The 14,087-nt window shown below is 55.9% G+C and overlaps 1 protein-coding gene across 2 annotated transcripts; it reads left to right on the forward strand.

Annotated features, from left to right (window-relative positions):
* Positions 1-1,953: 1,953 nt before the first annotated feature.
* Positions 1,954-9,917, forward strand: PATL2 (PAT1 homolog 2). Of its 2 annotated transcripts, none has more exons than XM_062583693.1 (18): positions 1,954-2,004; positions 2,523-2,625; positions 2,880-3,223; positions 3,716-3,781; positions 4,189-4,356; positions 4,572-4,658; positions 5,361-5,515; positions 5,980-6,063; positions 6,152-6,290; positions 6,570-6,690; positions 6,767-6,864; positions 7,258-7,302; positions 7,483-7,631; positions 7,833-7,992; positions 8,380-8,520; positions 8,628-8,725; positions 8,799-8,948; positions 9,559-9,917. In XM_062583693.1, exons 2-18 carry the CDS (start codon positions 2,571-2,573, stop codon positions 9,596-9,598), a joined length of 2,100 nt encoding a protein of 699 aa, XP_062439677.1. In that variant the 5' UTR covers positions 1,954-2,004; positions 2,523-2,570; the 3' UTR covers positions 9,599-9,917. The 2 variants fall into 2 exon arrangements, with proteins under 2 accessions (XP_062439677.1, XP_062439676.1); XM_062583692.1 differs by lacking the exon at positions 1,954-2,004 and adding an exon at positions 3,505-3,573 and having other exon boundaries at positions 2,499-2,625.
* Positions 9,918-14,087: the final 4,170 nt, after the last annotated feature.

The following is a 14,087-nucleotide window of genomic DNA, read 5'->3' on the forward strand; positions in this document are numbered from 1 at the left end:
CCGAGCGCGGCGGCTTTCGCTTTCGCTTGGCTCCGAGCCAGGCCCGGGCGGCGAGGCCGCGGCTGCCGTCGCGCTGCAGCCGTCGGAGCCTCGTCGGAGATGGCATCGCGGGGACAACAGGCCCTCGCCAACCTGCGCACCGACCCCCGTGCCGGTGGTTGAGGCTGTGTCTGGGGTCAGCATCTAGCAGCCTGTCTAGTTCAACCCAAGTGAGGAGCCGCTTGACTTAACGTTAATTCTATGTATCATTAATCACAGCACCCAGATCCTTTCCCTGTACGAAAGCAAAGTGTGGCGTGTTGCAACAGGAATTCCTGGAGATGACTTCACAACAATGCCTGGTGGACTTTCCCTGTGAAGAGAAGCTAAACCATGAATTTCTTCCACATGATGTTTCTAAAAGGCCACACCAATTCGGCTAGTACAGCCAAACACTTCCTTTTTTAGAGCGTTTCCGTTCTTAACTGCAGAGAAATACAAGAGCGGATGAGATGTGATGCAAACACAGCCACTGGGGCATGTGCAGCGGGTTCTTGGCACAAAGCTGTGCCAAGATATGCCTGTGCATGAATTTGGAAACACACTGGGAGCAACCAGAGGAGCCAGGCTAGGACTCTTCCGTGCCCTAGATCCACCCCAGATGCAGGTGTTTGCCTAGCAGCACCAGTGCTACAGCCTTACACCCCCTTTCACAGGTGGGACCATCAAGCTGACACCCTTAGCTTCCCCGTCTGTCCCAAAGTAGCTTGATTGCCGTCCCTGCCCCACATGCAGCCTTGTGCTGCTCCCAGCCTCAAAGGTAGCAGCTAGGAGAGCACCCGAACCACGGTTGCTTTGTCACAGAGAAACGCTGTAGGGACAAGAGGGCTGAAGAAGTACGAAGGCTAATAGCACCAGAAGCTGTGACAATTCAGGGAGCAGGGCAGCAAACGTCTCTTCTCTCCCACCCTCACCGGAGTGGGGAGAAGAAGCTCTAAGATATGACCGTACCTCCTGCTCTGCTGACAGGATGGAGGCCTTGGTGCTCAGCAAAACAACTCGGAGCAGATGCAACCAGAGCAGCTGGCCGAGGAGAAGCAACAAACGTTATCTCCCAGCAAGGTGCTGGACCAGCACAGCCCGCTGTGGCTTAGCAGCCTAATACCCTCTTGCCATGTTAGCGCTAGAGCCGGGAGTGCTGGCAGTATGCCCAAGGGAGATACAGCTCCTTTGCCTTGATTAGCGACGGAGAAAAGGCCTCAAGAAGCATGAGGCTCCCTTAGTTGGGGAAGGGCGGACGCCCATGTGCTCTGAGACCAGCGTTATTCGGGCCTCGTCCGCTTGCTTCCAGGCGGCCAGGCAGGCAGGTCCCGCGTGCCGGCTGCATTGGAGTGGTGCGTGGCCCTTCAGAGCCGGTTCTCCAGAGGGCCCCGAGCCTCTGCCGAGGCCCTGCCTCCCCCGACGGCAAGGCCGGGGTGTGCCTGTGTCCCTTTCTGGCCACCTGCAGCCCTTCTGCGTTACAGCAAAAATCATATGTAGTATCACGTAAGTTTTAAATAACGTTCACGCCGTCACGTACGTGACGCGTATCGGAGCAGGGTTTCAGTGCTCTCAGCGGAGCGGTGCTAACCGGCCCCGGACCCACCGACCCACCCCCGAGGACGCAGCCCCGCCGCAGCGGCCTCCCAGAAGGGGTAGGGCCTAGCGGGGGGCGGAGCGAGGCGATTGCGCAGCCGCGCCGCGGCGCTGGAGGCCGCCATGTTGTACGGCGGGCGGCGCGGGCGCATGCGCGGCGGTCGCCGCCGCCGCGGCGCCGTAAAAGGCGGCGGGCGGGCGCAGCCCGGCCCTGTAGAGGGACGCGGGCGGGCGGGCGGTGCCGCGGCATGGCGGAGGGCGGCGAGCCGGTTGTGAGTGCCCGCCCCGCCGCGCCGCGCCGCCCCCTGCCCGGCACCGCCTCCCCTGCCGGTGCCGCGGTCGCGTCCTTTCTGCTGCCCCGGGGCCGTCTGCCACTCGGTGCCCGCTCCGGTAGCGGGCCGGCTGCCCTGCTCTGCTTTGTGCTTGGATGCCGTTCGTACCCTGGCGGCAGGGTGTTCACTCTGAAGCCTAATGGTGCACGCCAGCCTGTGCCTTTGGTGCCGATGGGGCTGCCACTGCGCGGCCGGGGGGCCACAGCCATGCTCCTAGCATGCTTCACTGCCCAGCTGCCTGCTTGTGCTGAGCAAGCAGGTCCCACGCTCTGGGCCTTGCTGGAGCAAATGGCTGATCTCTCGCTGGTGGTGCTGGCACTGGAGCCCACTGACTGCCCTTGCCTTTCCACCTAGGGAGCAAGCCCTGGGGCTGTCAGGTCACTCCAAGGCAGCACCTTCCATAGGCACCACCAGTGGGGGGGGAAGAGGGAGGGGTTAGGATTGGGTGGCTCTCTTCCCCTCACCCCCTCCCTTCCACTTCCAGCCAGGGTGCTCCAGGGGCAGGCTAGGGTTGCATCTTCCCTACCTGCCTCTGTTAATGGGGGCCCTGTTGCTTTTGACTTCTCGTTCCCCCAGATCTTAGAGGATTACCTGCTGGTGGAAGATGCACCTCTGCTGGAGGAAATGGCTGAGGAGGATGAAGAGCTTGACCTGTACAACGAGATGACTTTTGGGTTAGGTAAGGTTGAAGGGAGCCCCGAGGCTGGGGTGATTAGGCTGTGCTCCAGGGAGTAGGACCTGGGGTTTGGGCCAGATCTTAGCACCTGGTGAGGCAGAGGATGAGGTGGGTAGTGAGGAGGACACAGGTGAGGAAGCAGCTGTCTTGCTGGGACAGTGCTATTGTGCCTGATGAGGAGCTGGGCAAGGAGCAGAGCCCCTGGGTGCTGCCTGGGCTCTCTGCCCCCTTGTGAGTGCTCTGCTTCTTCCCTGAAGATCGAGACTCCACAGAAGAGGATGCTGCAAAAACCCTAGTGCTTCCAGAGAAGAGCCCCGAGCTGGCTGCAGTGGTGGTGGAGGAGGAGGCCAAGGCTGTGAAGGAGCTGAGGCCTGAAGCAGATGAGGGGCAGCTGCTGCTGGAGGAGGACCTAGGAGAGCCCCAGAGGGAAGAAGGGATGGAGCTGGAGGCTGAGCAGGTCGACTATGTGGAGGAAGAGGAGGAACTAGGGGCTGAGGAACAGGAGGAAGAACAGGAAGCTGAGGAGGAGCCCTACGAGGAGCCCAATGACCTGGGAGACCCAGCAGTGATGAGAGCTGTGCAGAGCAAGCCCACGCTGGAGGTGACACCTGAGTGGGGAGGGAGGGTGACTTTCTGTCCCTGCCCAGCCTTCTCCCCAGTGTGTGGCAGCTCCTTGCACTTGGCTCGCAGGGAAAGGCGCTGCCCGGGAACCTGCCACTCGCTCCTCCTTCCCCAGGCAGTTGCCTCGCTCCCTCCCTTGTAGCCGCAGGTCATGTCCCGTGCAGGGAAGGAGGTGGTTTTGGCCACCTTCCCTGCACTAGGGGAGGGAGACACTTGGTGCCAGGGCTTAGTACACATCTGTAATGTTGTCTTTGCTCCTAGAGCCAGGACTCGGCAGTGCTGGACAGCAGGATTGGCTCTGCCTGGGCAGAGTTTGGCAAAGAGGACATGGTAAAAGTGCTCCCCTTCCCGTGATGGGGCCCTATGCAGACAGGAGAGAAGGGCTGAGTAGCCCAGGCCCCACTTCAGGCAGCATCCTCTGCAACTCTCCTGTCGGTGCTCCTTCCCTTACTGACGTCCTCGTGTCTTTCAGCTGGCCATGGATCCTGCTGTGTGGAGCTCCTGCCCTGGCAGCATCTCACCCCACCATGTGCTGGAGGTGGGTACCCTCTTTCAGGGCCTGGGAGAGAGGGGCAGCACCCAAACGTAGGGCTCCTCAGCACCCTGGGTTGCCCGTGGGCCTGCCTGAGATCACAGCTGAGGCTTGGGCACAGGCCTCCCAGTGGTGGAAGTATCATGGACAGGGGGATTTGCCAGGACCATCCAAAGATTTGGTGCAAATCCAGAGACGCAAAGAAGTTGAACGGGCTGAGGGGACACATGTGGCAAGGATGTGCCTGTCTTTGGCATAAAGGCTGTGGAAGGAGATGCCTGCCCTAAGCAGATTCTAAGCCCGAAAGCAGAGCTGTTGAGAGCTTTGGGGAGCAGGGTCCTCTCTGGGCTTTGGGAAAGGTCTGCTGTGCTCCCTCAGGTCCTATTCCCATCTCCTGTTGCCTCCTCCCACAGGATAAAGCCATCCTGCATGTTCTGGAGAGGCCCCCTCCCTCTGCCAACGTGGCCCTCGACTTCCTTGGCTCCCCTGTGCAGAGGGGATATGCGGGCTCTCCTAGGCTCAAGCGCCCTGACTTCAGAATGATGTCCCCCAAGTCCTTCCCCCAGCGCTTTCTCCGGCAGGTAATGAGTCTCTGCCTCTCTCATGCAGGGAAGGGCTCTTTACTCCCTTTGGGCTCTTGCTTCCTCTTTCCTCTGCTCTGGCTGCCTCTGCTCAGAGATGACTGTCCGCTCTAAGAGAAACTGTTGAGCTGGGCTGCGGCCCATGTTGCTGGTGCAGCCCTAAAGGCAGTATGTACAGCCTGTTCCACTAATGCCTCCTGTCTCCTGCCCCGCAGCAATCTCCTCTGATGGCTCGTTCCACGTGCCCCCCTCGGCCCTTTACGCCAGCTCGTCGTGCCTCTCCTCTCTTTGCTTCCAACCAGGTAAAGCACCGGGCTGTATGCAACTGCCATCCCTATAGAGACAGCAGGTGATGGAGACAGTGCTGTGCCCTGAAAGAGCCACCTCCTGGCACAGCTCTGTGCCACGCAGGTGCCTCTCCAGAGCTCTGTTGTGTGGTCTTTGGAGCTCAGAGTGCAAATAGTGGAATTGTTTCCCCTGCAGCAGGGAGTTTTACCCGTGCTCATCAGTGAGTCATCTAACCCTGAATGCCCTTCTCTGGTTGATGGAGAAAGCGGAGTCACCTGTGTAGCTGTTGTTTTGCAGATCTCTTCCCTGTTTGTGCTGACCTGTGTGTGTTGGGCACGGTGTTGTGCTTGGTGCCATGGTGTGAGCTCTAGCAATGGACCCAGGGCAGCCCAATCCCTTGACCTTATGGGTGGGGTGGGCAGGGGGGTCCCTACCCAGTGCATCAGGCAGCAGCAGGACCCTAGTACAGTGGCTGGGGAATGCTGGCAAGGAACGCAGCCTTGCCCAGCTGCAGTGGCAGGAACTTCCCAGCACTGGTATTGCCTCCTCCAGCAGTGCTACCCTGCTGTGTGCTCTCTGCAGCAGTGCCCTGTGTGTCCCCTTCTTGAAAGGACATGAGCAAGAAGCCTGTCTGAAGTTTGCAGACTCCAGAAATCCCTTCTGGATCTCTTGGAGGAGAAAGCTCCTGCTCACACCTGGATGCTTCTCTTTTCCAGGCTGCAGGGTTTGCATCTCCAGCCCCTTTCAGGCCTATGTCACCCAGCATCAGCACCCCGCCACGGCCTCTCACCATGCACTTTGGCCCCATGTCTCCATCTTTGGACCCCTCTCTGTTCTTCAGTCCGTCGACCAGTGGCCAGCTGAACCTCAGGTAGCAGGAAGGCGAGTGGGGGTGGGGGGGCTGGTTAGGACTGGAGGAGGGTTGCTTTAGCCTGACAAAGTGGCTAGGAGTTCCCTGGGGATGGCTCTAGCATGGGTGCTGAGCCCCTGGTTGTGATAATAGCGGGGTTTGGAGACCACTGCTTATTTGATTTGGGTGAGATCAGAATGGACAGTGGTGTTTGGATTAGCTATGAGTATACTGGGATTCTCTGCTGAAAGCTTCTGTGGCATCTGGGGGAGGCCGGTGCCCCTCCGTAGCGCTGAGCACTGACCACCAGCAGTCTGGTCCTGTGCCCAGATCTTCACGGGGCAGTGCTGAGCACTGGCACCAAGCTCAGACCTGAGCAGGCGCAGCCCTGGGGGGTGCTGGGTGCGCCGCGGGGCCTGCAGAGAGGCACTGGAGCCAGCGCTGTGTTTGCCCTGTCCTCAGCCCTCGTCTGGCCTCCTTTGCAGCGTGCCCAGCCACATGACCCAGCTGCACCCCCAGCACCAGCGGATCCTGACGCAGCGCCAGCAGCAAGGCGGGCAGGCGCAGAGGTAAGTGGGTCCTGGCACCCCAGGAGCAGGGTGGGTGCTGCTGAGGGCTCTGGGCAGTAATGACAGGGTATGATCTCTTGTGTGACAGCATCTCCCCCAGGAAGCTGTGGTCCCCTAAAGGGGATCCTTATGCCGGGCTCATGACCAGCAAGGAAAAGGACTGGGTCATCAAAGTGCAGATGATTCAGCTACAGAGTGAGAACATGGATGATGATTACTACTACCAGGTGAGTGGATGTGAAACCACCTGGCCTTAGCTGAGAGCTCCTGCTGGGCAGGTCTGGCAGCTTACCAGGATGTAGTGCTGTACTGGATCTTCATAGCTGGGGCTTCCCAGCTCTGGCGTCCAGAGGGTCCAGGCCCTTGGTGCTGAGGCCCCTCCAGCAAGGGGCTTGGACCATCCATAGTGGTGCAGCTAGAGATGGCTATCTGCAGGGGCACAGCAGGGTCCCCTTGCCAGCCCACTCTGCCCTCTCCTCCTGGCTTCGTTATGCCTGTCTTTGCAGACTTATTACCACCGGCTGGAGCGCAAGCAGGCAGAGGAGGAGCTGCTTGGTGGGCGCAACAAGCAGGAGCCCCCCAAGCTGGTCACACCGTTTATCCAGAAAGTGGAGACTTATGACTCAGGTGAGGGGTTGGGGCAGAAGCGTGTGGGTGGCCTGCGGCACAGGATGAGCTCTCAGCATGTCTCCCTCTCTTCCAGTGGTGCGCATTGCAGGTTCGTTGGGCCAGGTTGCTGTGTCCACCTGCTATAGCCCTCGCCGCGCCATCGATGCTGTGCACCATGCCCTTGTGGAGGAGGTATGTGGGGGGGATGCAGGGCTGCGGGTGCCCAGATGCCTGGGGACACAGCTCCAAGCTTTCCCTAGACCTTGGAGCAGTTTAGCTGGAGCTTTGGGAATGGCTGCAGCACCGAGTCTGGATGCTGCCCTGGCTCTCAATGCTGCCCTTAGCATGGGATGGGGCATGTAGGTAGACTGGGTAGCACCTAGTTGGTGGCAGGCCCCTAGTGTGTCCCATGCTGAGAAGTGGGATGGGGTTCTGAGCAGTCTGACCTGGCCATGGCCTCCCCCGTGGGGTTGCTCTGTATCCTGAAGCCACATCTGATCCCCAGGGAGCAGCTGGCCCAGCGCTCTGCCGACGGCGGTGTCTGGTGCTGGCTGTAACTGTGCCTTCCTTTCTCCCCTCCTGAAGGCTTCGGGGAGCCACCGGCTTCGAGCGCTGCACAGGATTGAGAGGGTGAGTGGGCAGTGATCCTGATTTAGGGCTGGGGAACAGCGGGTCCAGGGCAGGATGAAGCATATACTTGCTTGTCTGGGGAGCTCTGCCATGGCAATGTCTGGCTGGGTAGGGGTCCTGGGTTATCTGGGGGCAGGAGGATGCTTCAAGCTACCCCCTTACCCTGTGCTGTTTCTCCAGCTGTTTCTGCAGCTGCTGGAAGTAGAGGAGACACAGCGGAAGATGTCTCTGGCCGCAGAGGAGCAGCAGCCCTGCTTTCAGGAGCAGAAGAGCCAGGAAGTGGGACGCATCTATCAGGCCCTGAAAATCAGGGCCTGTAGCAGTGAAGAGTGAGTCGTGTTGCTGTGGGGAAAGTGGGCAGCACATCCTTCCCCAGGCTGGGCTTTGACTGGGTGAGCAATTCTGGGGTGATGGGAAGTCCTGGGGACTGAGGGGGCTGGATTTCTTCCTTGGTACTGGTTCCTTTCCCGGGCAGGCAGTGGGGCTCCAGGTCCTCAGGGCATGCTCGTCAACAGAGCCTTCATTCCTAGGGAGGCAGAGGATGAGTTCTTGCAAGTCCTTTGTGTGCGGAAGGGCAAGAAGCTGACGGCCCGGCTGTTACCCCACCTGGCTGAGGAGCAGGCAGAGAAGATCCTGTTGACCATCACCCACCACCTGCCCTTCCTCATGAAGAAGGACATGCTGGATGAGGTGAGCATCTTGAGTCAGGTCAGGGGGGATCCAGGGCTGCTGCCTCCTTCTGTTGCTCTTCCTTGGGGCACCCTAGGGAATGGGTCCCATCTTGCTAAGTCCTAGTAAGACCAGGCAGCTGGTGGGGTTGGCATGAGGCAGGGGAGAAGAGGCTGCTGGGACAATCCTGGCTGTGAAGGGCAGGCTCTTGGCCTCACTTCTTCCCTGTGGAGGAGGAGAAAGGCCTTCAGGAAGGCATAGATGAAGCAGCCCTGATTGCCCTTCAAGGGAGAGCACTTTTGGCCCTTGCATCCCTGTGCAGGTGTTGGGATGGGGCTTGAGACTGAGGCTGCAGCTGTGATGGGTGAAATGGTCTCAGATCCCTGTTCTCCCCTCTGCCCTGCCCAGTCTCTCCCCCTGCTCTATGGCCCTTTGAATGAGATTGTGGGCAGAACGACCTTTAGCAAGCTCATCGAGGTCCTGCAGGAGATGACCAGGCCTCTGCCAGAGTCCACCGAGCTCCCACTCACCATGGCCTTGAAGAACCAGGTATGCAGTCCTGAGAAGAGGAGAGCCACTTAGCATCCTGTGGCCTATGGGGGGATGGCACAGTGGTGGGGAATGGCTGTGACACTCCTCGTTGTACTTCTCCACAGTTTGGGATCTCTCTGCTCTACTCCTTGTTGAGTCATGGCGAGAAGCTGCTGTCCTCCGACATGCCACTGGAGCCGCACAGCAGGGACTTTGAGAAGTGGTGAGGACCTGTCATGGCAGGACAAGGGCTTTCTGCCCAGCGTGGGTGCTCACTACCACATTTGTGTCCCCAGGACTGACACGGTGTTTCTGGTTGCTCGGGAGCTGTCTCAAGTACCCAAAACCTCACTAGTGGAGCCTCTCTTCTTGCCCAGCAACCTTCTCTCACTCTTTTGCCGCTACCTGGACAAGCAGACCATCCACCACCTGGAGGCCAAGATGGAGTGAGTATTGCCTGGCCCCTGCCAAGTGTGCTTAGAAATGGTGCCCCTCTGTTCACTTTTTTTTCCTCTGCTGAACAGGCTGAGGGTAGAGGGAAGTTGCAAGGGGATCTGATGGGGACTGTGCCCTGGGAGGGGAGCAGTATATCGTGTCCACCCAGGTTTCTCACCTGAAGGCGGCTGTGTGCAGTAGATGCTGGGGACTTGCTCGTCCCTCAGGAACCCTATGAAACAAGCTCTGCTTGCCCCTGCTTGGATTTGGTGATCCTGAGAGCTTGCAGGTTGGTGCCAGGGTTTTGCTGCTGGCACAAGCAGGTTGTGGGCTGCCTCCTGAGCCAGGGCTCTGCAATGCTGTATGGATCAGACCGAAGGTTCGTGTAGCTCAGTCAGCCTGAGATGATCACTGGAGGCCAATGGCAGCCTGTAAAGTCTGTAGCTTTCTGTAATGCTCACTCAGGCTTGGGTGGGCCTGAGGTGGTTGGTCTGGCTGTGTCCCTGTGGGATGAATCTAAGTGGGGCCTTGTACCATGGGGTGGTTTGGCAGGCAGGCTCTGGATGGCTGCTGCTGGTGGGTATGACAAGCTGATGCTTTTACCCTGGCCTTTCTCCACAGGTGCTCTCCACTGCCTTCGGAAGCTGCCATGCCATGCTGAAGCCCCAGGAGCGGGATGAGAGCAGAGGCCAGCAGTGCCAGGAACGGGCAGAGGCCTGATACAATGACTTTGAGCTACGAAGCGAACACTACCCTGGTGCAGGGCACTTTGGGTTATACTGGGCACTGGCGGGGCCGGTGCTTGAGGGCTGATCATAGCCTGCCCTAGTGCCTGGGAACACAGCATGGGGACATGGGTAACTTATTTGGGCCTCACACCCCACAACAATGAGTGCTGGGTGTGAGGTAGGTCTGCACAGGGGCGCTGGGAGCACCTGGGGGTGAGTGAGTTTGTGTACAGCACTTGAAATAAAATAAAATGGTGATTAATGAGCCCTTCTGGCTCCTGTGTGAAGCCTGTGCATAAGTCCCCTGGCTCTGCTGTAAGCATGGGGCTCCGGGAGCCAAAGCTTGGAGCCTGGGTACAGAGCAACACCCTGAACGGAGATCCTCAGCCCAGGCCAGTGGGGAGCTCATTGTCATCAGCCTGGAAGGGATCTGAGTGCGTGGGGAAAGGCAATAAAGAGGAAGAGGGGACCCAGAAGGATGATGAAGGGAATAAAGGGGGAAAGACCGATGGGAAGGGAGTGGAGGGGCTCTGGGGCCACACAGGGTTGGGAATGGAGGGGAACAGGCAGGAAGAAAATAGGTATGGAAGGGACGAACAGGAGCAAGGAGGGGGTCAGAGCTTGTGTGGAGGGGAAGGGCAGCAAGATGAGGGCAAAAGGGAAAGAAAAGATTGAGTACACAGGAGGGCATATATAAGGGATTTGAGTGTGCACGAAAAGGGAAGAGGGAGATTGAATGCACATGGATGGGTATAAAGCACTTCTCTCTGCTAAGGCTGTGAAGGCTGACCTAGTCTAAAGGCTTGCAGAGATGGTTGTTATGAAACACCTTGCAAAGTCATGGTGTCTTTCTTGACCCAGTTAGACTCAGTTCTGCAGCTTGTGTTTAGGGGGTGCCTTAAATGTAGGTGTGCACTGCCACTGTAGAAATTCTTGAGATTCCTGCCTGGCTTCCAGGTGAACAGGGTAAGATTTCCCCCAACCCCACAGCAGATCTCCTGGTCTCATGTCAATGTCTTGGATAACTGGGACACCTGAAATGGCTTAAACACCTATGTTTAAGCACCTGAAAATCTATGGCACACACAGAGGCCTGAACTTGCTACTCAAAGCTTGCTCTATAGCCTGAGGGGATGTTTGTACCAGAAACGGTTGTTTTATCCTCAGATTGGTAGCTATGTATATGTCTAAGCTCCAAACAGGTGTAAATTAAACTATTCATCTGAAGTGCTGGGACCAAAAGAAGACTCTTGCTTTTCCACAAAAGGCAGCTAGAGGTCAGGGTACACACTGTCAGTCATCCAGAAGAGCTGTATGTGATTAGCTCTAGGCACTGGAATTGGTGCTCTGAAGTTTGTGCAGATGACTACTACTCGCAGATAACTATTTGGCTTAACGTATCATACTGCTTTGTTGCTGATACAGTTAACGTAAAAATGGTTCTCTTGGCCATTAACATGGACTTTGCCCTCTACACGCCAGCTTGTTTCTGGAGATCTAGTATGTCTCTGTCACACTGCCCAAGGAGCCGGTCACCCTTCTGTAGGGGGACATCTCCATCTCTTGCAGGTTATACTGCACTGATGTATTTCTTCATTATTTGGAGCAACTGAGGGCTGCCTCTTGGCTGATATGATACATGAGCACAACATGGATGCGTGGCGACCTTGTGGTATTGGGCATGCTGTATCTCTTCTTAGTACCTTTCAGAGGTGCTCAATCATTTCTTCTGTGAGATCCAGCCTGTGATGGGGTGTGGGGACACTTACTGGAATGAACTTCAGATCAGTCTGGCTGCTGTTGTTACCATCCTGATGCCTTTCTTACTAATCTCAGTGTCCTACTGCCTCATTCTTTCCTCTGTCCTCAAAACTGTCTGCCAACAGAAGATACAAAGCATTCTCTATTTGTTCCTCACACCTTCCCATAGCGACCTTATTCTGTGGAACAGCAATATTCCTCTGTGTATGCCTTAAGTTCAGCTTTTTCCTGGATGTGAACAAGGTTCTCTCTCTGTGACTCCATGACCCCGTCCCGAACCCCATCATCTGCAAGCTCAGGAACAAGGAGGTGAAAGGCACTTCCCATCAAAAGGGAATAAAGCTATTTCACCCCAATTCCTGTTAGCTGAACAACCATCTACCAATATGTCACTTGAAAAGTGGCACTAGCACATTGTCAGCAGTGTACAGGAAAGAACAGCAAGAGGATTCATCTCATCTGACATCAGGAAAGCAACTCGGCTACCTAAACACAGGTGTCCAGTGGTGGTGTAGACATACCTCTCACCAGCCTCCCATTCAGAACATGCACGTCTCCTCTGGCCTGAAGTCTTAGCTGCTAGCCACTTTTAAAAACCCTGATGGAGCTGTATCAACTCTTGTGTACTTTCCCTGAAGGGGCAATACTGTATTATAACGAACACAGTTTCTTGGCAGCTTAAAAGCCGAGGGGAGTCTGGCAGCTGGAACACATTGCAGGATATCCTTCTGCTGGTCTTTCCCTAAAAGAAGAAACCAGAGAGGACAGCAGTATAGTCTATGCATTAGAAATGTGGTTCTCAGAAAATAAAACTAATAAGGTGAACCAGTTTAGAGTAAGTTTTCTACACCTTGTTTATTTCAAAAATAAGTAATACCTCTCTACTTGTAGTGTGTTGGGGCAGAAGCAGAACTCACAAGGTGAAACCAATAGTTTCAATCAACTGAGACCATCTGGGATGATGCCTGCATGGTGATCTACCTTAAGCAAAAGAACTTCATCACTACCAGGCTTGTACAGAAGACAGACTTTTTCCACAGTTTCCACAGGCAGAAAGAAAGGGCCTGATATCATAAACAGTCCTGAGATGAAACAGGAACTAGCAGTAGCTCACTGATTTATAGAAAGGAGGATGCCACTGAGGCCTTTGAGATAAGGATATACAATGTTATGTTTTCAGTTTGAAAAGGAGCTGAGCACAGATCTAGCACAAACACTCCTCTCCAGATGGGCAGGAAAAACGAAGGAGAAAAGGGGCATGTGACACGCTTGCAGTCACATATAAAAACAAATGCTCAAACTTAGAAGGGTGCAGACCAGACCCAAGCACATTCCTGACATCTACTAGACTTTGTTCTTTCCTTTCAGGAAATTGTTCTTAAACATGAAGGAAAATCCTTGCCTCTCTGCTTATTCTCCGAGGAGATACCTGCACCGCTCAGTTTTAAGCACCTTAGTTAAGCAACTCGTCTTCCTAGGCACTGCTGTTCAGTAGAAGTTAACCTCTCTGAAGGCAACACAGGGAACAACCAGGTCAACGAATTCAGCTGCTGTACATACAGATTAAGCGTCTACTGCTTCCAGCCTCCTGATTCGTGGTCCCCCAGCCCTTCCCTCTGCAGTGCCTCTGCTAGCTGTCCTGCGAGTTCAGAGGAACGGACCAAAGCAGGAACCTCCTGAACCTCAACCAGGGCAGAAACCAAACCCTGACCATGCACTGAGGGATTAACACCTGCATTGGTGCAGGCTGGGGGCTGACTAGCCCTGAGGGGGACCATCATGGCTATAGAGTGGGGAGTCCCTGAGGTGGGGTAGCAGGCAGCCCCAGACAGTGGTAGAGAAGGGAGACAATGATTCCTGGACCCAAAGGAGGTGCACTGGGTGGAAGATCCAGAGGACGCGCACGAATGACACTGCTGCTTACCACCACGGCACCCATGGCAGAACGGTTTGTATGTGCTACCAAGGGGTTTCTCCTGTTCCCTTTCCCCACATGCACCTGTAACAGCTACCCCCTCCTTGGGGGAAGGTTCCCAGGCTGAGTTCCCCAGCTTTGCTCCGAGCTGCACAAAGAAACATTTCCTTAATTTCAAACCTGGTTCTTGCCAACTTCCTTCAGTTTCCCTGGTCCTTGAACTGGGAAAAGAGCTTCACTGATCAACACGTCCTCTCATGCTGACTTTGGCTCCAGAGCTCAGGCAATATTTGAGATGCAAATAGCCCGCTGGCTTACACAGTGACCTCAGCTTTCCTCTCCTACCATCTCATCCCTGTTTTCCACCCCTGCTGAGCTGACTTTTTCATGAAGACATCTCCTCTCTCCCAGCTGCCATTCATGACAGCTCAGAGCCACAGTTTGATGTGTGACATAATTGTGTTTCCTGTGAACGTTCATCTGCTTTGGATTTGACCCACCATTTTATTGCACAGCCTGGAATCCCAAGGGCTTGCGCATGGTTCTTGATGGCCAGATGGTATCTTGCTTCCCAGTGTAGCTGCCCACTACTCTGGGCGAGCAAGTCCTGTCCCCTCCCTGCTCAGAGCCTTGTTATGGCCCCACCGAGCAGTGTAGAGCTCACAGGACTCTGGTGACATCTCTCTGCCGCAAGAGCTCCCTGCTTTCTCCCATTTTAACTAGTTATCTGCATCAGGCCCTTCTCC

The sequence above is a fragment of the Rhea pennata genome, chromosome 10, assembly GCF_028389875.1.
Source record: "Rhea pennata isolate bPtePen1 chromosome 10, bPtePen1.pri, whole genome shotgun sequence".
Classification (NCBI taxonomy): Eukaryota; Metazoa; Chordata; class Aves; order Rheiformes; family Rheidae; genus Rhea; species Rhea pennata.